Raw genomic sequence first — 24,230 nt, forward strand, 5'->3', positions numbered from 1 at the left:
CATTATTCTATTCAGAGTTCTGACCTTTGTCACAAAAAGACTTTCTTCGTTGCCTTTTTCCTCATCACACAATAGAAATCTTAAGAAATTATATATCAACTGAAAACTTAAAATCTCAAAATTCATCCTTTGAAAACCATTTTAAAATCAGACATTGCATTACCATGGAAATTGTACATCAAAATCATATCACAAAATGTTTTTGTTCATGAATTATAAAAATTTTACTTTGGATAGTGCATTTTCATGTCTATGTTCAAGATAAGGAGTGACGGTTAAAGGGTTAATATGCATAAATCTGTCACTGGGTCCGTTTAGATGTTTACAAATAACTCTACATAACTTTGTTCAATCAGTCTTTTAATTAGGACTTATGGATAATGAACACAAGATCACAACAATGGAACAGAAATGTTACATAATTAGCAATTACTGCATACATTACGTAAATACAACAAATTTACAATATTATACTGTACAAATGACATTAATACAACAAATGTACAATCTAAAAATAAACAGATACAGAGGATACTTTATTAAAAATGTTGAGATTTGCATAAAAGATTTTAACATCTTGAATTTAACATGATTTCTACCAGTTTAAATCTATATATATATAAACATATGTTTTTAAAACATTTTTAAATTTCCTGCCCCAAATTGGTGAAGTGGCATGAAGGCACAAGAGGGCAGTGCAGAGCAGGAAGTGAGGTCATGATAGTGTTGATCCATCCACAAAGGGAATCCCTCAGTTAAGCAACTTTTCCATTTCTGTTTAGTCATGTATCTACAGTATATACAGAACCTGGACTGAATGTGTGTCCGACGTATTCACCTCTCTAGCCGGTCATATTCATAGCTGCTATAGTATGTGTAGCCACGGTTGCTGAAGAATCATTTAAAGGTCTTGCCCAATCAGGGTATATGTGTAGATTGAACATATGAATACCCCATGTGTTCATGGCCAGAGACACACAAAGAATTCCCAGGATGTTCATCACAAACCCTGTTTTCACCTGTGAACATTACACACATTTTATTTTGTGACTGAAAACAACATCTGTGTGCTCTGATGTAATGTTTTTGTTGTTTTCTCACCATATCTTTGACCATCAGGTGTCCGGAGGCGAAGGCGATTGAGTTGGGAGGTGTGGATACAGGAAGCATGAAAGCGTAAGAGCAACCGATTGTCGCTGGGATCATGAAGTACAGTGGGTTGACTTTCACACGGATAGCCTAAAAATAAAGTATTTGGTGGATACAATGTCACAGTGTAATGCTACATATGAAGAGGTTTCCATTTTATAAACTATGAAAACAAAATCATATCTACTTTAAAATGTATTCATAGAATTACATTAGATAAAAATTAAGTGCCATCTTTAAATAAATGATGATGGAAGCTTTTTAAGCAATTTTTTGCCATTTTTGTGCCTGATGGTTATTTCTTACACTCTTAAAAATTAAGGTGCTTCACGATGTCATAGAAGAACCTTTTTGGTCTAAATGGTTCCATAAAGAACCTTTAACATCTGAAGAACCTGAAGGTTCTTTGTGGCGAATGAAGGTTCTTCAGATTATAAAAAGGTAAGAAAGAGATGGTTCTTTAAAGAACCTTTGACTGAATGGTTCTTTGTGGAACCAAAAATGGTTCTTCTATGGCATCGCTGGGAAGAACCTTTTAAAGCACCTTTATTTTTAAGAGAGTAGTGAAGATTAATATATATATATATATATATACATATATATTTACTTGCTCTACATGTTTATACTGTGAAGAGCTTTTTATTGTCCTTTGTTTTTCTAATTTATGCTATTATTTATATTTTTATTACACTTTACTGTATATTCTACATTTTTCTTACGTATTTTGTATTGTCCTTGTAAGTTATGTTTGTTCCCTTTCTACCCTTTCTAGCTCTTGTATCTTGAATCTATATATATAATTATATATATATATATATAATTCTACAATTAAAAAGTCTTTAAAATAAGTTTTTCTTAAATTACTACTCTTATTTAGTAAGGATGCATTAAATTGATCAAAAGCGACAGTATAGACATTTCTAACCTTCTATTCATCAAAAAATCCTAAAAAACAAAAACAAAAAAAAGTATAACAGTTACTACAAAAATCTCATACGATAATAAAAAGAAATATTTCTTGAGCCTTAAATCAGCATTTTGGAATGATTTCTGAAGGATCACGTGACATTAACGTCTGGAGTAATGACTGCTGAAAATTCAGCTTTGCCATCACAGGAATAAATAGCATTTTATAATATATTAAAATAGAAAGCACCTATTTTAAATGTAATAATATTTTAAATACTAATAACACTTATCATTACTGTATCAAATTAATTCAGCCCTGGTGAGCTTAAGAGACTTATTATGCTTGTACAGTATACTGTAGCTGGGTTTCCATCCAAAGTTTCTACTTAGCAAATTTAACTTATGCGCAAAATTGGAATATCTTATAAAACATCTGCAAATAAGCACCGTTTCCATCCAAAGATAAACTGGCACTAAATATCACTAAGAAAAGTTGGAGAAGCCACTGAATATAATAGTTTTCATATTTAATAAATTACTTGCGCCTCTGAGTGAGCAGACGAAACACGATGATGACGAAACAGTCTTGTAAGACAGTTTTGGGAAGCGATTATATAGAAATACTTTTTCAGAATGAAATTATGCTGTACAACAATATCTTTCCACTGGTTATGCCGTCCCATAGCACAAAGTAACATTGCGTTTTTTATGTGCATGGAGGAATTTATGTGGCAAATGCATTGACATCTCAGATTATTTGCATTAAATCTAAGTCAAAAACCACCTCAAGTGAGCATTAAAACTTTTTTGCGAATTAAGGGAAAATATTCAAAATCTGGCGTATCAATCACTTCAAAATGTGCATAAAAACAGGGTGATGGAAACATAGCTTGTCTGTGTGAGTGTGTGTATATATATATACATATATATATATATAAATATAATGCGGTGCATTTGCCCATACCAGTTCAGCAATCACAGGGAGGAAAATAATGATGGTCGCTGTGTTACTGGCAAATTCAGTAAAGCAGGCGATGAAGGCTGTGATGAGGATGACTGCGACAGCAGGAGGGACTTGAGCTAGAGGCTGCAAGTGATTTCCTATCCATACTGCTAACCCTGACTCCTATTGCCAAAAAAAAAACAAAAAAAAAAACAAAGTTTCATAGGCCATAAGGTTCACACACTTCAGCATTTCCTTCCAATGAATTGGCAACAGATTGACTAAATTAGAACCTTTTAGGTATTAATTACAATTTGATTCCAAAAAGTGAAAAGCAGATAATGAGGCACCTCACAGCCTTTGGCCATTGCAAATCCACCACCCAGCAGCAAAATAATATTCCATGGCACGCACTCTTGAGCTTTTCTCCATGACAACAGGGGCACATATGGTGCATTTGAGGCTGGAGAGATAAAGATAGAAAGGAAAATGAGTTATGACCTCATGCTGACTGACCATCTCAATTGCAAAACATGTGAAAGAAAGATTTATTAGTAAAATGTAAACAGATATTCAATTTGGAAGGGGTCAAGGATTGTTTATTTAAAAAAAAATGTTGAAAGACCCATATTGATTAAGCATTAATCTGAGTGGTCCTGTATAAATAATTAAATATTCATAAATGTATTTAACACCACACAGAGTTTAAAGCAGTTCCATTCTACAGCCCACTCTACATTCATGTTGTTGCAGAAAACAGGAAATACTGTGTATTTGACATCTGAATTTGATTACATCTTTTGAACTGCACAAGGAAGGAAAATTGATTTGGAACTGGTAGAGGACAAAATGCATCTGACAGGAGATGAAATGTGGATTTTTACTTGATTTGATTGCTACTAAAAAATGGTAAATGTGGACTCCAGAATGTCTGATGCTGCCACTTTTCACAACTTTTAACATAAAATACGCCTATGAGAAACAGAGCGATTTATTATAAGTACCAATTAGACACCCTTAACACACAAAAAATCTATTTTCACAAAATTCATGTTTTATATGTGGTCTAGAATTAATAACTTGATGTGCACTGTTACAAATATCAAATAATAAGAAAGTATTTACAAAGTAACACTAAGAAACCAAATGGTTTTATCAATCAATATTCACTTCAGGATTATTATTACTATGATGAATCAACATTTGAAAAATCTATATTTGCCAAACGTAAATGCACTGAGCCAACAAATACAACACTAAAACAACCACGAAGAAGAAATCTCAGAAATACAAATTTGTAATTGTAAAATGTAATTTATTCAAGCACACACACTGCACTCTTAAAAGTAAAGGTTCCCAAAGGGGGTTTCAGAGCAAAATCATAGAAGATAGAGCTGGGCAAATTGTGCTTTTAATTGATTCAAATTTTTATGAAACAATGTAAATTCTTACATGCCAAGAATCGATTAGTCTAGTGTGTGTGCAGTTAATGAACGGAATATTTTAGTGCACCTCCCATTCCAATAAATGGAACATAAAACCAGTCATAATGGTCAATTTTTTGTAATTTAGATTTATACACTGCCCTCCAAAAGTTTGGAAACGCCCTAGAGAAGTGGGGTTTTGGACAATATTGGCATGAATCCTTTTAAATTTGTAATAATTTTGCACTGATAAGGGACAACACAAACTACGAAAACATATTTTAGTACATAAACAGTTTATACACAGAAAAAGTAAAATTTTCGATTCATCAAAATATCCAGCATTAGCAGCTATTACAGCTCTGCATAATCTGGCCCTAAATTCATCGTATTCTAAACTTAATTGGCAATCAATTGTTGAAGCTGTTAAGGTGTGCTGACCCAAAAGTCTTTTAAAAACCTGGGCCAAGTTTAAACCAGTAGCCAGGCATCACAGCTGACAAAGGGGCATGTCTGACTTTGACATGTATATGTGTAATCAAAATGAAATTATTATTGCTGGTCTTCAATGATAATGTCAAGTTACTAATGTATTAATGTATTTTTACTAATGTATTTGCACCAACAAATGATAAGGATTTATGCTGATATCGTCCAAAACCACACTTTGCCAGGGGTGTTTCCAAACTTTTGGAGGGCAGTGTACATCATCTTTAAATAAGCTTTACATTGATGGTATGATTTACATACATTGACGTATGGTTTGTTATAATAGAACAATATTTGGCCAAGACACAACAATTTGAAAATCTGGAAACTGCAGGGTGCAAAAAAATAAAAATATTGAGAAAATCACTTTTAAAGTTGTCCAAATGAAATTCTTATCAATGCAAGTTTTGATATATTTACGGTAGGAAATTTACAAACATCTTCATGGAACGTCATCTTTACTTATCCTAATGAATTTTGGCATAAAAGAAAAATCTATCATTTTGACCCGACAATGTATTGTTGGCTATTGCTACAAATATACCCGTGCTACTTATGAGCGCTTTTGTGGTCCAGGGTCACAAATCGTAATAAGCTTTGTGCTTTGTTACTTCTGATATGAAACAAAGTCTCAGATTTCAAATTATGTCCTTTTATTACAATATTCAGACAATAAATGCCGTTTTGACGCTGTTTAATGTGGAGTGACAGTTCGGTTCAAGAGAAACAGCAGGGGCAACTAATGGTCTCCTCCGGTTTAATACCAGTTTCAGCATGAAATAAACATGAATAAAAATCTGAAGCTATATTAAAGAGAACAGCTTACAGAAATCTGTATCCTGTCTCATGTAATCGCCCAATCAGTGTTTCAACCAAAGAAAAACATCAATATAACAGCTTGGAAACAATGTCACGTAACTTCACATTTACCTCAGGGAAACATATTCGGTGATCATAAACTTGTTAGTCAGCTAGAAAAATGATCTCCAGAGAGGAGAATTTTGCTAAATACATACACCATATAACACATTCATTATATTATATTATTTTTTCGCATTCTTTACTGATTCATTTATGTTTGAATAAATCCATTTTTGTGACAGCCACAATTTACATGTTTATATTTCAAAAAAACAAACTGTTATTGATATCTTATTGATATATAATTATGTAACTGTAACTTTTAATTATTATAAAAACCTAAGTGTGTCACACCCCTGTGGACTGTTTTGTTGGTTTTTCCCTCATGTGTCCTTATTTGGTCTTTCCTGTTCCGTTTCCTGTTATGATGTCATTGTTTAATCACTTTCACCTGTCCTTGTCTCATTAGCCTGGTTATATAAGTTTGATTCAGTTCCTCGTTCCGTGTCAGTTCTTAATGTTAGTTTTCGTTGAGTTAGGATGTGGTTTCCCTCCTGTTCCTGTTCGTTCCTGTTCCCTTGTTTGGATTATATTAATAAAGTGCGTGTTCATGACTTCCTCGTCCCTACTCCTCCTTCCCGCACATGACGCCTGACAAAGTGTAAATTAAGCATTTGTATACAAATTAGTTAATTTAACCTTCAACATTATAGTACTGTACCAACTGACTCTCATGTATATTTTACAGCGTTAGTTGAGAGATTTTTTTTCCTTGAAAAAAATTTGGCATGTACTGCACCTGTGAATCATGTACAAGATTGTGAATCAGAATCAAACTGAATTATGAAATTAAAAGAACTACCATGGGTTCCCCAGATAACCTTTCAGTGAACAATTCTTAAAAAACACTTTTTTCTTCTTAGTGTGAAAAACACTTTAACAATCTGAACATTTTCCACTATAAAGCACTTTTTTTTGCAAAGGAAAATGTCCACTGATGTTCTTAATGGAATCACCAGTCACTAAATATTTTTAATCAAAGAGATCTTTTTGCAAAGTAGATTATAAAAAAGCAGCAAACAGATTTTCCAAATTTAAATAAGAAAATGTACGCAGTGTAAAAGGAACATAGTGATAGGTGGAGAGATTTGTTTGCGATTATTATAATCTCTCTGCACACAGTTCTCTGCTGGATCTCTCTTAGACACGCTAATCTGAATCATTAACATTCCTCATCTTATTCAACATTAACCACACTCACACATGCTCTAGAAACCTCTTTGACTGCCAGTATAAACTGAGCTACTGGAAAGTTACTGTGGTAACGGAATGCAGTGACATTTGTCCTGCCAAAAAAATCACAATACAAAACAGTGTCCCAATTTACCAAATTCAAGCCTAATATAAGCCTATTACATCTTAGGGTCCTGATTTATTATATAAAATTAATAATACCAATTGTTAAGATTCTTCAATTTAAAATGTATAATTCCATAGCTCTCAGCATTTGTAAGACCACAAACATAAAAATCAATAAACCACCCACTGACCTCTTGAATCGAACCACCAGAGGAGAGATGGACGCTGGGATGGAAAGAAAAAGAGGATGGAGATGATGATGACCCCAGTTACTGCATCAGAAACGTAGCTGAAAAGAGACAAACACAAAAACACGTAGGGAGAAGCTGTTAGTTTTGATATTGTTACCTTCAGTGTTGATTATTCAAGCTCCTGTTAGAAACACTGGGGTAAAGTGAAGTTAGTCAATGTGACCTTCAGATGGTAGATAGAAAAGCTGTTCTGCTGTTTTAAAATGTTGAGCTGAGAATTCGTAAGTATTGAGTCCAAGACCACTAATGCTATTAGGATGAATACTTACTGTATAAACCTTTCTATTGGCTGTATCTGAATATGCATATTACTGTACACTCTATATAATGCTGGGTTAAATGCAAACAAGCACTGGGTGAAATATGGGCAAACAGTAATTTGCTTGTTTTGACCTAGCGGTTGGGTTAAATGTTTAACTTTTTTTAAAAATCACTATATGGCTGGCATAAAATGAACCCAAAATAGGTTGTAGATTAAAAATCAGACACATAACTACTAGAGGTATCAGCACTAATCAAAAGGTGAACATTTATTAATAAGCATTTATTTATTAATAAATGTTCATTTTCAACTAATATTGGGTTCATTTTAGGCAAGAAATACAGTAATTTTAAGCAATAGTTGAGTTAAATAAAACATTTAACCCAACCGCTGGGTCAAAACAACACAGTCACTGGGTTTGTTAATATTTCAGTGTATATAGTAGGTCAAAAAAACTGTATGCTATGTCAGTGTTCATTAAATACTATGACTCCATTGTAAAACAAAAAAATGTTTCAACTTAAAAGTAAGTGTTTGTGCTGCCTTAAAATGTAAAAGTTTAGTCAACATGAAATGTTAAGTTGTATTACATGAAAACGTTGAGTAAACTTAAAATTTATAAATAAGGCAGCACAAACACTTTTTTTTTTTTAAAGGGGTCCTTTTATGCTTTTCACTTTTTGAATTTTAGTCAGTGTGTGGTGTGTATGTTTGGGCATAAAAAAGATCTACAAAGTTACAAAACTCCAAAAGAGATATTTCGTTTTTAAAAAATCCCTTTTTAAGAACTACAACGAACGGCTCCTTTGGACTATAGCATTTGTTTTCCGTATGTAATGATGTCACAATGCGCCCCATTAGAATATCATTAAAATAAATCCCGGCTACGGAAATTCGAATGGTTTGGGGGTGGGTAGGGACGAGGTGGGGAATTAGCCTAACTTTAGCAATGCAGCAGGAGAGCCACTTCAACGACCCACAACGCGGCGGGTGTAAACACAAGCATTGACTAGAGTGGCCTCGTCAGAGCCGCAACGCGCCACAGACATGTGCAGTATAGGGGTTGAAGCACATGCAGAGGCCGCGATCTACTCCAGTGGTCGCGTCGGAGCCGTAACGTGCTGCAGACGTGTGCAGTGTGTGGTAAGGGATTTATTTATCTTACAGTGTGGATAGCTTTACTTATAACACAAGTGTTTTTTTTAAAATGCATAAACTTGCACTAGAATAGGCTAGGCTAATCAGTGATGATGTTCTTTGATAATGTTAGGCTGCTTTTAGCCTTATGCTGGAGCTGGTTTCGGGCAATGAAACTAAAATATGTAAAAATAATTCAATAAATTAGCACAATAATATCATGTATTGGCAATCTTGGATAGTACAGGCTGTGCCAGTACTGAAACATCTTCTAAGCTGTTCGCCAATCGCAAAGCAGTGGGGCGGCTACCAACATCAGCTGATGTTGATATTTTGTTGTTTTTAGGTTGTGTAACCAAAATCCAATGTTAAGTCAACGTCGAATTGACGTCAAACACTGGCGTCAACTTGGTTTTCTTTCTCAACCGAATTGACGGAGTCTGACGTCAACCTGACATTATACTGACGTCCAGTGCCTGCTGGGCTACTTTAAGATTCTGAGGTGTGCATTTAATGGACACTTTACTATCCCATGAGGCCATGTGAGAGGATTTGTGAATGGCGCTGGTAACAAGACGAGTGTAGTACAACTGGATTACATACAGTTATATTACATTTATTTTAAGGGCTGCATGTAATTTTGGACACAGCCATGTTATTTGGTTGTTTTTTGGTTGACTTGTTATCAGAAGCTTTTAATGACTTTACCAATTGAAATAATTGTCAGTTAACTTGTGATAGCATAATGGAACTGATCAGATCAGACCTTGTCAAAGACATTACAGAAAACATGCAGTCTTCCTTTTACAAATGTATGATCAAATGTCTTACTTATAGTTGCAAGTACATAAAATAGAAAGAAATACTTTGCCCTTAAATAATATACAGCTGGAAATAAGATATGTTATGTGAATGGAAATGTCAAAACAATTGTGCATACAAGACATTAATGCAGGCAGCAATCCTAATTTCACATCTCAGCACATTAATATGAACCACTGAATCAATGTAACTGCCAAAACCCTGCTAACCAATTCATTATCTTGTATTCAGAAACAGCGTGCTTTCAGTCATGTTCCTCTCATCTACAAATGTTGAATCACCCTTTGCACCCAACCAATCCACACATTATTCTGTTCTCCCTCTATTTCTATTTGTCTTTAAGCTGTGGGCTTGTCTTGTTATCTTAGGTGACTCCAGGTGAACTGAGATCCTGCAGATAGAGAAAGGTCAGCTCTGTGGAGGGAGCAGATCAACTAGTCCATATTTTTGAACCTCTCTGACTATATGTATTAGTGTGATGGACCAGAAACAAAAAACAAAGGAGAGAAGGAAGCCTTTATTTCTGGATACACTAATTACAAGTACAGACTAATTTTCTTCCTGCTTAAAACTTAAACCTGCTTAAACTTAAACATAGTGTATATATATATATATATATAATTTTTTTTTTTTTTTACTTTAATTAGTTGTAAGTTAAATGGTTGACATTAACATAAAACAGCAGTATTTAATTTTTTTTTTTTTTTTAATTTTCCCAAAACTAATTAAAGTAACTCCTAGTTGCATACATTTTTCATTGTGATGAAAAAAATCCTGTTTTCACAGCACTTATGAAATGCATTTGACCTTTACATAAAGGTATAAATATAGCACCACTGTGTTGGCCTGAAAAGTTATGACAACCAGCATTGAAACACTTCATTGTTGTAATAGAAGGCTAATTATACTGATTATTAGTTAGCTGAATAACGTTAAAATATTTTTTATGAAGTTGTTTGTTTTTAGTTGTTTATTTACGGAATTGCACATTTTTTTAGAGTTAAACTGTATTGTTAAAGGTCAATCATAGCCTCAACATCCTATAAACTGAAAAGTAAAAAGTAAAAGTAAAAACCTGAACATAAAGATTGGACTTTAACAAAATGCTCACCTACAGTCAATATATGACAGGTTTGATACTGTATTCATCTGAAATGAATCTTCATGTGAAAATGTGACACTTAAAATACCGCCATCATTTTTCAATACCTGCCTGTCATGTTTCTTACCCTTTGGTGAAGAAAACCGACCATCCTGTCACAAACTTTGGATCTCGCGTGAAAAGAAGGATGGCAAATATAATGAAGAAGAAAGCGATAGATCCTTCTGCAAATCTAGAAGCAGAGAAGAAAATATTTTAACTAAATTTATGTCAGAAAGCACTACAAAAAGAAACAGTGTTTTTGATATTTTAAAATGCTCTCGACTTACTTTATTGGGCCCAGTTTCTTGTAGTCTTCATCAATAACAGCTCTTGCTTTTGCTTCTGCAGCTTCCCGTTCATCATGTTTGCTAATGCAAAGCCTAGGTAAAAACAGACACACATTTAATATATAATATTGTACAAGGAGTTTCGAACTGGGGTTTAAGAAACACGTTGTAAAAGAGTAAATAAACATGATTACATAAGTGCATTAGTAAATATAAAAAAGAAATCCATGTGGGTCTGAGGCATATAAAAGATTGAAAACCCCTGATGTAGTACATGTCATTTTTTGCAGATGCATTTAGACTGCCGTGTATCCAATACCGTGTATTGAGTCCACCGTAAAGGAAAGCAATCCAGATCCAGCCCAGAATGAGGAAGAGAAGCATGAGCGGGAAGGCGAAGACAAACCACGAGCCAAAGTTTATGAGGTCACATTCAGGGAAGTAGCTGCAGACACAAACACGCAACACTGTGCAATTAGTTTTTCTGTTTTTGCTCCACCAATGAAAATAGTTTTAAAAAAATCAATGTAACCTTCAGAAATATTTACTGAAAAAACAATGACTAAATATAGCTGCAAGCAGCGATTACCGGGGTTCAAGCGCTTTAGACATTTAAGCACATAAGGAAAAAGACATTACATACAGCAAGCCTGTAGCCACCTAAATCAAGCCTTTTGGTCAAATTCAGGTGATTTATCATGGAAATATGATGTTTTTATAACACTGCATAACTTTGCATGCTTGTTTAGAATCACCTGTCGCATGTGCTCAGAGGGTTTTGTGAAGTTTTGAGTTTTTGTTTAGGATTTATAGGCTTTTGGGTATATTAGGACAGGCCCCTTTTTTTAAGGACCCCGTTGTAGCTTCACAAAGCGTAAATTTCAATATGTTTTTGATAATTATTGACCTAGAGAGTCCAAAGAATTGCACTGCTGTGTTTTTTTCCAAACTGAGCGAAACATCTAGGACTAGTTCACAAAAGTAGGTTATTCACATCTTCTCAATCATTTAAAAAATAATTCAATTGACTGCAGTGGTTCTAGAGGCAAAGTTGTTCGGAACGAGGAGGTTTAGTATACGATATGAATATTGCATGTATGTGCGGAAAACCGTGCAATGAACAATCATTTACGCCCTCAGAAAATGCGAAAAATAAGGTGGATAAGTTGTTGCCACAGTAGCAGATTTCTACTGTTTCCACTTGCGCTTGGAGCCGCTGAGTCACGTGATGGCATGACAACAAAACTGCAAAGGGGAGCAGCAGGGGAGACGTGAAAAGAGTGGCATATGCACACACAGACATGTACACTTTGTTAAATATATTAAGCAATGTATTAAGTGTAGAGGATACAAAATGTACCTAAAGTATCGATCTCATCATGCTAGTATCCAATACCAATACCAATGTTGGTATCGATACTATCAATATTAGGATCGAACTGCCCACCTCTACTTTGGGGCTGTGAGTCAAACAGGCTCACCGAGTTTTGTTCCGATCGGCCTCTGTTAACCTTGTCTAATAGGTGCTCAAAATTCATCGGCCAGTGGCGGCCATGTTTTTGAGATACGCAAATGTCCCCATAGATACTTGTGGCACTTTGGACCAAGACCGTGCACAGCAATTTTCATGTTGATATGACAAATGGTTGCCTAATTATAGCCATTTTTAAGTTTTTTTCCCCTTTTATAGCGGCACCGAGTGGCCAATGTCTGTGACCTCAGCTTGAGCTCTTAAATAAGTGTGCAGAGTTTGGCGCAAAAATCTCATTCTGTTCAGGAGTTATACGCATTATACTAAGCGTGTCCTTGCCTCCTTTGAATGCTTTGCCACGGAAAGTTGAAAGTTCAGCTTTTTTGATAATAATTGATATTCACTCTCCAGAAGATCTTTCTGCAATGGATTGGTTCTGGTTTGACAAAAGTTTTGCAAAAAAAAAAAAAAAAGCAAAATTGAATCTGAGGCTTGTGTTTTGTCCAAGGATTCCAATGAAATAAGACATTTGAATTCATACTTTCGATTGCAGTAGCACCCATCAAGCCTGGCTGAGTACTATCACCACTCTGAGTTTAAGGTCTTTACAACTTACGGTTTGGTCTGCACAATCAGTTTTACGTGGAAATCGCTTATCTTCGACCATTTTAACAATTACAATAAGGTTTCAGCGCTAGGCGCTTGAACCCCTAATAATGCATTATTGTTAACTTTAAGCAGACCTTAATATATGTATCTAAATAATTTTGCTTCCCTTTTATCCTTTAACTATAAGATAAGGCTGTGCAGAGACCATGAAAGTTTTAATTAGATATTCACAGTCATTTCCTCCCATGCAGAAACTGAGGAGCAATCTTTCGTGTGTCAGCTGTTTTGTATCTATTAGAACCTTATTATTATTTAAAATTAGGTTTAAAAAAATTCATTCTAATACATTTTTTAATTATAGGCCAAAGCAAAATGTAAAAAACGTACTTGTGTAATTTCAGCTCTGCTTTTGTCTCTCCTTTTTCGTCTAGTCATTATGAGACAAGATGTTCTCAGCCGATTAAACATCAGCGATGAATTATGGTAAATCATTGGAGCATGTATCTGAATGAGTTACTGGGGGAAATGTTTCCCTAACTGATGGTGGAGACACATTCATATTACATTCCCAAAGCTTCATGTAATTGCATCTGAAGTATGCAAGAAACTTTAAAGTACACTGCATCAGTCTCTCAGTAAATTTCCATTTGAGATGTACAGCTCACCTTTGGGCTTTTTCACAGAGAATCAACCTCTGAAATGTTAAAGGCTGAACCACAACACTGCATTGTTTTGATTTCGAAAAACCATACCTTTGACCTCTCACTTTATGACTTTTATGAATTACATGTGTAAGTCAAACTTAAGGACAGTCAGTTCAGTCTGGGGTCTTCAGAGTTTGTTTAACCCCACCCCTAAACATAACATCACAGGGGCATAAGCAGATTGTATGAAAACATATAAATAAGATTCATATGAATTAGTCACCAATTCGCCAAAACTTAAAATAGTTATCAGTTGCCATGAGATTGTGTTGGCTCATTCAGCTAATCAGTTAAAACAAGATACATATATGTGGTTAAATGCTTCTGTCTTTATCTCTTTCTCTTTTTGTATAATCTGATTTAAAACTCACATTTGGGGCTTACAATGCATCATTTACATGCAGGTCATGAACAAACAAGCTCAACAGCTGCAATAAACTACATCCACTAAATGTGCTCTCCGGTCTTTTTACACAGCAGGTGCTACACTTTCAGACCCATATGTGCTCAATCTTTTTTCCCAACGGCAGCACAGTTGAACAGTTAGCTACATTTTATGTAGATAAAAGGGGGGCCAAAATCTGGATTTTACTTCTTCAAACCTATTTGAATAAACAAAATTATTTTAAAAGGAAAGTTAAGGCATGTTGAGGAATAACAAGAAGATGCTGTAGTACTATTTCTAAAGTTATGAATCAAGCTTGCTACACTGACCACGTGAACTCGTTTGTACAAAAAGTCAGACTAAAGCACACAAGATGTTCTTTGGACCATTTGATGTTCTTTGGACCATTTGAAAATCATAATAGGTAGCATGGATCATTAAGTGTTGCATGAACTTTTGAAGTCCATGGCAGCATTTTGTATCAAATTAGAAAATTGCTAAATATAAGCACTTTTACTTGTGGTCTTAGATTTCTTGATCCAGCTAGGGCTCTGTCCCAAATCGTACACTTCATGCGCACTTGCGGTCTTGCAAATTTACAATGGCTGCTGCATGCCGTTGTCATCCAAAATGTTCATGTCTTTCTTTCTTCAGTCGAAAAGAAATTAAGGTTTTTGAGGAAAACATTCCTGGATTTTTCTCCATTTAGTGAACTTCAATGGGGATCAGTAGGTTGACGGTCCAAATTGCAGTTTCAATGCAGCTTCAAAGGGCTCTACACGATAAAATGAGCAGTTATTAAAAATATCATTTTTAGGATGATTTTGAAGTTGGAGAAGAAAATGAGATGGGAGTTTTTTGACCTACCTTAACTCTCTTGAACCGGAATACACTGAGTTTACATAGAGCTAGACAAGACGAGCATTAGAGGTTAAAATATATACAATTTTTTTAGAAAATAACCGATCGTTTCGTTTGATAAGACCCTTCTTCCTCGGCTGGGATCATTTAGAGCTCTTTGAAGCTGCATTTTGGAAGTTCAAACTCAGTGGGAACCATCGAAGTCCACTTTATGGAGCGCAATCATGAAATGTTTTCTTTAAAAAAACATAATTTCTTTACAACTGAAGAAAGAAAGACATGAACATCTTGGATGACAAGGGGGTGAGTAAATTATCCCTAAATTTTTGTTCTGGAAGTGAACTTCTCCCTTAATTTCTTTTCGACTGAAGAAAGAAAGACATGAACATCTTGGATGACATGGGGGTGGGTAAATTATCAGGAAATTTTAATTCATGAGTGAACTAATCCTTTAAGTCCACAAGACCATAGGATGTCACATTTGTCATTTTAGCTTTTAAAGGGGTGATCGCAAATGCCCCTTTTGTGGGAGCTATTTATAGGTGAGCTCCACAGCAGGCTTTTACCAAACAGTCAAAGCGGCATTACATCACAAAAAGTGTGCAAACATTTAAAGGGGTCATCAGATGCCCATTTTCCACAAGTTGATATGAATCTTTAGGGTCTTAATGAAAAGTCTATAATATACTTTGGTTAAAAATTCTCAATGGTAGTGTAAAACAACACCCTTTTTACCTTGCCAAAATCAGCTCTGCAAAAATCATCCTATTCTGGTTGAGGCCCCTTTAAATGCAAATGAGCTCAGCTCAATCGCTCAATTCTTGTCTAACTTACATCCCTGCTCAGGCATCAAACCATGGAGGTTGGACTGTTACAGCTGATCTTAGGTAAGACGCTCATGTCAATCAACTATTGTGGGAGTGACATCTGTCGGCATCTGAGAATGGCTCGATTTGAAAAAGGTAATATTATTTTTACAGATTAATTAAAAACCACTGCATGAATTTTTATCATTATAGGGTAGATTTGTACATACACTGCCAACACACATTAATGTTCAAACAACATGTAAAAGTGAACTTAGCATCCGATGACCCCTTAAAGGTTTAGGAACTACTAAAAGGTTTATTCTAGAAATGTAAAACATTCATTTTCCCTGGGAAACCATTTAAATCTAGCTGGGATTTGGGGCATCTCAAACTCTGTGGCAGTCCTGAGTGGAAATCAAATTATGTTCTATTTTGGCTTGTTGGTGACCTAATTATTGAACAGCTTTTTTAAAAGCCTGTGCCATTCAAAATTCTTGTTAGCATGCATTAGTTGACACAGAGCAGTACATGTCACAAGCACACTCATCTGAGGTGCCAGATGACTATTCAACACTGTTTTCACCTAAGCGTAGGTTTGTTTGTCACATGTTAAGGCTCTTATATAAATGTAGACTACAAGAATACACACACTAGAGTAAAAATGAGCAATGAATAGACCTTTGTATTACACCTTTCAGTAGCACGAAGACAAATGAAATTCATCCATTGTTAATGAGACATAAAATGTTATTCATGTTAGCATTTAATTAAAGCTAATGCGCGTATTAGGAGTGCATTAGTTTTAATTGCAGCCTGTTCTGAATACAAACTTTCATCTTGACTGCAGATGACAGCACCATATTGTCATCCAGCATTGATACTGACATGATATAATACTAATGATGTCTGTACAATTGTGCTCTGTCTAATACTTTTAAAAGACATGAATTTTCATGACCTTTCCTTTCATGCATGATTATTGAACAGGATTTTTTTTATAAAGGTAAAATATCATGAAAATCAGACTTTTTCCATGTTTAAAGGAGAAGTCCACTTCCAAAACAAAGATTCACATATAATGAACTCACCCCCTTGTCATCCAAGATGTTCATATCTTTCTTTCTTCAGTTGTAAAGAAATTATGTTTTTTTAGAAAAATATTTCAGCATATTTCAGCATTCAGCATATGCTGCCCCGATTTTGAACTTCCAAAATGCAGTTTAAATGCGGCTTCAGACATACCCTAACTGTCTTGAGCCAAAATACACAGAGTTGAGCATTTGAGATTAAAAAGTATTTAAATTGTATTCTTTTAATGAATATAACCGATTGTTTCGCTAGATAAGACCCTTCTTCCTCAGCTGGGATCGTTTACAACCGCATTTGGGATCGTTTGAAGCCGCATTTTGAAAGTTGGAAGTTCAAAATCGGGCCACCGTACCAGTCCATTATATGAAGAAAAACCCAGAAATGTTTTCCTCAAAAAACATCATTTCTTTACGATTGAAGAAAGAAAGACATGAACATCTTGAATGACAAGAGGGGGGCGAATACATTACATGTGAATCTTTGTTTTGGAAGTGGACTTCTCCTTTAGGTGCTATAAGCAGGTCCCTGGTGCATCTACCAATCCAGAAAACAAGAAAAAGAACAATTCAGTACAGAGCTGCTCAGATTTCACACCCCCCGTGATGCAGAAAGGGGATCTTGTTATAATATTACCTCCCCACATTTCCACTTTCCATTTAGCTTCAAAGACATAACTGACTTTGTGTAACTCCTGTGTGTTTTTAACATAAACATATGTGTATTTGACAGTTTAAGCACAATAAGACATGAAAGAGAACTTAGTTTAGTACTCACATGCTGTGTGACAGCCGCTTTCTGTGCGTGTGCCTCGAATGTGTGCGCTCAGAAAAACGCATATCAAAAATTTAAACTAATATGGCTTAAAATGCATGATTTCAGCTCAATAGACATGACAATCAAAGCCAAACAGAGGATTTTTAGCAGAGTATCTGAGCTACGAGCTGTAAAGGCACAGCCCTATTCTGGAAAAGGGGGCGGGGAGCAGCAGCTCATTTGCATTTAAAGAGACATGCACGAAAACAGCATTTTTAAAATTACATAAATGATCTGTGGGGTATTTTTAGCTGAAAATTCAGTCACATTCTAGGGACACATGAGACTTACTTATATTACATATTGTAAAAAGGTGCATAATAGGTCTCCCTTAAATAATATAATAGACATCAGTCTTGCCAATTAAATATTTTAGAGCTAAGCATATGTGGACAACGGTATATCCATTAAACACATCATCATTGACTGTGTTTCTGTCTTCACAAAATATCCATATATCTTCCATAAGCGCTTAAAGTAGTTGTCTTGTTATCATTTACAGTTCTTTCACTGTGCCTTACTTACATGTCTGGTACTCTTCAGAGCAATTTGAAACTTTGTATTCATGTTATTGCCTCCTTAAGATAAGTCACTTACATTGTATTTCTCAGAAGTAAGCTACTTTAGATAAAAGCTTCTGGTAAATGAATGTAGTTGAATAAAAGAATGAATGCAAAAGTATTACTATGGTAATTTACCATGGCAGCCATGGAAAAACGGTATACCTCTTGAGCTGACCCACCAGGATCAGATTAGGGGCGGTGCCGGTGAGGGTTGCAGTTCCTCCGATGCTTGCAGCATAAGGTATACAGATCAGAAATCCTTTCCACACCTTCATCTGGTATTCAGCCTCTCTTCTGACCTTATCCAGAGTCTTTCGCTCTGATCTATCTGTCCAGTCCGGTCTGTGAGATTACAGAGGGGATGGAATCTCTTAATAATAATTCAGAATTCATTGTATTCATTCTAATAAGTGCATAAGATCGTTCATAAAGTTGTCCACATGGCATTTGGCACAGAAAATAGAGCTATGCTAAACTTAAAATCCAACAATGGAGTCCTGATCTATCAATAATATTATTACACTACATTTGTTACTGCAAGTTATAGATGATGTTTGACTTTTAATGCTAAATTCATATCAAATGTTAAAGCTCATTGTGTTTGATCTTTGCTTGTTTGCATGTTTAAAGAAAGTCACAGATGAATTCTTCTCATTTACCTGTTGTTTTCTGTGGTCAGCATCTGCTTTTCACAAGGAAGCACATGCATCTTCACCTGAGAATCACCTGCAGTGAAATGTTTGCTTTTTTAATTACAAATACCTCTCTAATATGTAATTTACTTCAAGCTTCTGTCTAAATTTTTTAAAAAGAAAAAGAAGCATTCTTAATCTCTTTATACATTTAAAGATTCTCGACAGACACCAAAAGCGGTATGTTGGAAAAATTCAGTTCAAAGTTCTCCATTCAGGTTGTATATTATATTTCCATGTGTGCAGGTTGATTTCACACACAAACACTTTCTCAAACCACATAAATCATTGATAGCATGCTGATGTAATGATTCCATTCAATAAAAATGTTTTAAAATAAGGACTTTCATTTCATTGCAATGCACGCATTATGAATTTCTCCCCACCCACCCTCTGGATCACTCCTGTGCTTGCAGTTCTCTTTTAGAGTCTCTAGGTTTCCAAAAAGGCTTTCCAGTATGGCATTAGCAATGGGCAGCATCATGGCTGTCGTGGCTGTATTACTCAACCACATTGACAGGAAAGAGGAAGTGATCATCATGCCTAAAATCAGCCTGGAGAGGAAAGAAAGACAAGTAGAGTCAAACCTAATAAACTATTACGCAACCATTCCCACAATAACTAGTTCAATGAAATGTGACCATTTCCACAGTACACACTGAATTGCACAACATAAAGCAGAGAACAATAAAATCAGTGTTAAATCAGGGGTGAAGTTTAAATTTGAATCACATCCAGTCAAAAAGCACTTTCCTATTTATTTGTTGAAAGCTGAAGCAGCTAATAGAAATGATATTTGAGTAAATGTGTTTACATTCTACAGTTGCTAAAACTTAAGACTGGAGATTAAAATATCTCCTAATTTTAACGCAGAATCTTTCTTACCAGGCAGGTTTCACTCCGACAATCTTCAGCACCCTGAGGGCTATTCGGCGATGGAGACCCCACTCCTCTATAGCGGACGCCATCACTAAACCACTTAGGAACAGGAAGTTAGTCTCAAGGAAGTATTGCGGACAGACCTTCTTAGAAGGCAAGATTCCCATGGTGGGGAAAAGGCACACGGGAAGCATGGCAGTCACTGCCAGCGGGAGCGCTTCGGTACACCAGTACACCGCCATCAGCAGCACCACATACAAACATTTGCCCTCCTGATAAAGAAACAGATGGATGTGTGGATGCACAGAAGATTTAATAAGGATTACTGTCTGTGATTGAATGGAAATTCATTTTCTGTAGGCAAGCAGGCAAGTTCTTACAGAGCAGAAAATAAATTTTAGTATAATCCTGCCTGATAGCTAAAGTATTTTGGTATTGCATTAAATATGATAAACCCAGTTAAATTATTTATGTTTACAAGTCTCCTATTGTTTTACCGACACATCACATCCACTTTCTGACACCTTTGGAAGGTGCAAATAAATGAAGCCAGACATTTTCTCACAATTAATTTCACTTTTCTGAGCCATTTTGCTACTAATGTCTCAGAAAACTAACTAATTCTTAGTGGATGTATGAGAGTGCAGTGTTAAAGGGATAGTTCACCCAAAAATAGGAGATATTTTTAATGAAAATTCTGTCATTAATTACTCACGTTATTCCAAACCTCATCTCTGGAACACAAATTAATGTATTTTTGATTAAATCCAAGATGAAGGGTCAGGCTCTCGGATTTCATCAAAAATATCTTAATTTGTTTTTCAAAGATGAATGAAGCTCTTACGGGTTTGGAACGACATGAGAGTGAGTAATTAATGACAGAATTTTCATTTTTGGATGAACTAGCCCATTAATAATCACATTAACTATGAACATATTCAAAACACTATGACAAACAGAAAGTTTTGCCTTTATTTTAGACGATATGCAGTGTCTGTTTATCATTCAAAACCTCACAAACATAATTCTCTGCTTCAAAGGTGCCACTGTGCTGTCTTTCTTACAAAAAAAGTCACATTTTGCAAAAAGCAAAGCCATTTAGGCATTAGAACACGCGTGCCTGTGTCTAAAATGGTTCTGAGGGTCTCTGTATATAATATATGTGAACCCGGACCACAAAACCAGTCTTAAGTCGCTGGGGTTTATTTGTAGCAATAACCAAAAATACATTGTATGGGTCAAAATTATTGTTTTTTCTTTTATGGCAAAAATCATTAGGAAATTAAGTAAAGATCATGTTCCATGAAGATATTTTGTAAAATTCCTACTGTAAATGTATGAAAACTTAATTTTTGATTAGTCATATACATTGTTAAAAACACTATTTTTCTCAATATTTTGATTTTTTTGCACCCTCAGATTCCTGATTTTTAAATAGTTGTATCTCGGCCAAATATTGTCCTATCCTAACAAACCATACATCAACGGAAAGCTTATTTATTCAGCTTTCATATGATGTATAAATCTCAATTTTGAAAAAAATGACCCTTATGATTGGTTTTGTGATCCAGGGTCACATATAACAGTAAAGTTAAAGTTAAAGGGATAGTTTACTCAAAAAAAAAAAAAAAAAAAAAAAAAAAAAAAGTTCTGCCATCATTTACTCACCCTGACTTTTTTAAATAATACCTCAGTATTTTTTCTTTTGCAGTGGAAGTCAATAGGCACCAAAGCTATTTGGTTACCAGGAATCTTTAAAATATCCTATTCTTTGCTCCACAGAATGAAGTCATACAGGTTTGGAATGACGAAGATACGTAAATGATGACAGAATTGTACGTTTAGTGTGAACTGTCCCTTTAAGAATCTTTACACGTGCTAATGCTGTTTTTGAAATAGGTCAATATCTGCATACATTTACATTATTTGAATCAACTGGGTGGCACAATTAGCTGCTTTAACGCATATTTAACCATCCTCTGGGTTCAAAAGGCCAAAGCAGCAGGTGACTGATTTTAACACCGTTTTACCTTTGGTGGCACGACGAAGAGCAGCGGGAGCAGCAGTAGCGGGGCGAGCATCAGGATGAGCTGTTTGCGTGCGCTCCAGAGCTTCCTGGAAAACTTTGCAGGGTCCATAGCGGCATAAAACCTGTTTCCTTCCCTTTGTCTTTGCTCTGGGACGGGCTGTGGCTCTGGCGCTTGGTCTCCAACTTTATTACTTTTGCTTTATTATTTTTTAGCACAGCGGGAGAAGATTAACTATTGGCTTACTTGTTAACTCCCTTAAAGACCCCTCGACTTTAGACTGAAACGTGAGTCGGTCTACAGCGCCAGCAAAGATGAAGAGCAAAGTGTTCTACTTCACACAGGCTACACAGAAAGAGTAAGCATTAAAAAGAATACTCTGTTAACTAAAGAAGTGCTTGCAAAGCGATAATATTGGCAATGTGCGACAGTTCAACGGTTAGTAGGTCCGGCGTAATGCTACTGACTTAACATGTTTCTTGAGATGTATGGTGTAGTGCAGAGTTATTATAGTAGGCTAATAATTATGATAATTGTACTTTGGTTTCCACTTTGTCTTCCACAGTTTTTTTTTTTTTTATAGTTCGGCTACTGTTTTTGGTTCTAGACATGTCATTATACCCAAAACATTGGTCTTTGATATTTTACTCTGGTTTGCTCATTTTTAGGTAAAATATTTGCCAACTGTGGTTGCCATGCATTAAAAGGAGATAAATAGATGCTGACAGCGTTTCAAACACTATTTTAGTGGTTGTATTTCATTCAACTAATAAAATGAGTACATACTAACCTACTTAATCAGTCTGTTTTGGCCCTGATAATAACTCTAATTACAATGCAGGTGCTATAAAACTGCCACGTGATGAATCAAAGTTCACCATAAGTGACCTAATCCTAAACTGTGAATGATATTTGTATATTGTATAAGCAGTGTAAATACAAAAAAGACCAAACAAAGTAACACACAATGTTAAATCAATGCAGTAAACATGAACTAAACAACATCAAATGCAACCCTAATGTACATAAATGAAAAATACAAAATAAGATAACTATTAAAAATAAAGTATGCTTAGGGAATTCTGGGAACTAGCTTACTTTTTGCAAGCAAAAACATTTTTTGATTGCTTAAGGTTTTGATTTTTGTAAGCTCTTTTCATTAATGATAAAAGCCACGATAGCCTGTAGAGAGGAAGAAGTTTAGACAATTATCACTATACTTCATTCATTTTTATCAGTGAATGAAACACATAAATCTCGTTCCCTGGAAACACACTAACTCAGACCTCTGCTACCGGGGCTCTCGCGTCATTCTGATAATTGCTACCAGAATACACACATTTTTTTTATTTAGTTCACTTATAGTCTTTGCAGGGTAAATGGCAGTATGCACCCATTGCATCCTGCCACCAGCAATACAAGAACAAATAAACTGTCTAACCCTCATTTCGGCTGACAAACTGCTCCTGTTTTCAACAGGATTGCATAAAAAAGACTTTTCTGTGTCATATCTAGTCCTGTATCTAGTCAGGTGTTTCAAACTTAGATGGGTTACAATTAGCTATGTAAATAATTGATTACCAATGTTCTCTGTTGCTGCATAGATTATTGACTATAGAAGTATTTATTAGCTAAAAAGGTTGTCCTTCCCTGGGAATACATAAGTAACCATCTTGTGGAGTGTGTGTAACCATTTGATAGAAAAATCCTCTTAATGCCTCAGCTTTTGTGTAATAATCCATCACGGTTTCCTCAAAAATATTAAGCAGCACAACTGCTTTCAACACTGATAAGAAGATATGTTTCTTGAGCATCAACTCTGCATATTAGAATGGTTTCTGACACTGAAGATTAAAGTAATGAACGCTGAAAATTCAGCTTTGCCATCACAGGAATAACTACATTTCAAAATATAGTAGAATATATTAATATATTATAGAAAAGTGCTTTTCACTTTTTAGGGAATCAACCTACAGATAGTTGATCTGTGCATAATAAGCTGAATTCATTATTTCAAATGGAAAAATAATCAGCTTCGAGGCTATTCACAAACCTTCCCGTCCCATATTTGTAATCAAATATCATTCTGTCAAACTGACCAACAAGTGAGTTTCCAAGCACTTTCACTGTATCCGCTGAGCCTCAAGGCTTTGTCTGTCTGTTTTTTTTAATTATATTGTATAGTCTCTTGGTATACGATTACTAAATGAATGATAAATGTTGTTTGGAATTACGAGAAATGTTTCTTTCCAGATAGCAAAATCTTATTGCTTTAATCTAATATTGCAATC

At 35.2% G+C, this 24,230-nt stretch overlaps 1 protein-coding gene across 2 annotated transcripts; it reads right to left on the minus strand.

Moving 5' to 3' along the window:
- Positions 1-365: 365 nt before the first annotated feature.
- On the minus strand, positions 366-22,388 carry slc13a3 (solute carrier family 13 member 3). Of its 2 annotated transcripts, none has more exons than XM_051117367.1 (13): positions 21,943-22,388; positions 19,919-20,184; positions 19,424-19,587; positions 19,001-19,067; positions 18,477-18,683; positions 11,357-11,482; positions 11,038-11,130; positions 10,836-10,940; positions 7,326-7,423; positions 3,352-3,464; positions 3,023-3,184; positions 1,102-1,239; positions 366-1,019 (listed from the first exon to the last, which is right to left on the minus strand). In XM_051117367.1, the coding sequence occupies exons 1-13, from the start codon at positions 22,048-22,050 to the stop codon at positions 843-845; spliced, it is 1,824 nt and encodes a 607-aa protein (XP_050973324.1). In that variant the 5' UTR covers positions 22,051-22,388; the 3' UTR covers positions 366-842. The 2 variants fall into 2 exon arrangements, with proteins under 2 accessions (XP_050973324.1, XP_050973325.1); XM_051117368.1 differs by having other exon boundaries at positions 367-1,019; positions 18,504-18,683; positions 21,943-22,384.
- Between the last annotated feature and the right edge of the window lie 1,842 nt (positions 22,389-24,230).

Source organism: Labeo rohita, chromosome 8, assembly GCF_022985175.1.
Source record: "Labeo rohita strain BAU-BD-2019 chromosome 8, IGBB_LRoh.1.0, whole genome shotgun sequence".
NCBI classification, from domain to species: domain Eukaryota; kingdom Metazoa; phylum Chordata; class Actinopteri; order Cypriniformes; family Cyprinidae; genus Labeo; species Labeo rohita.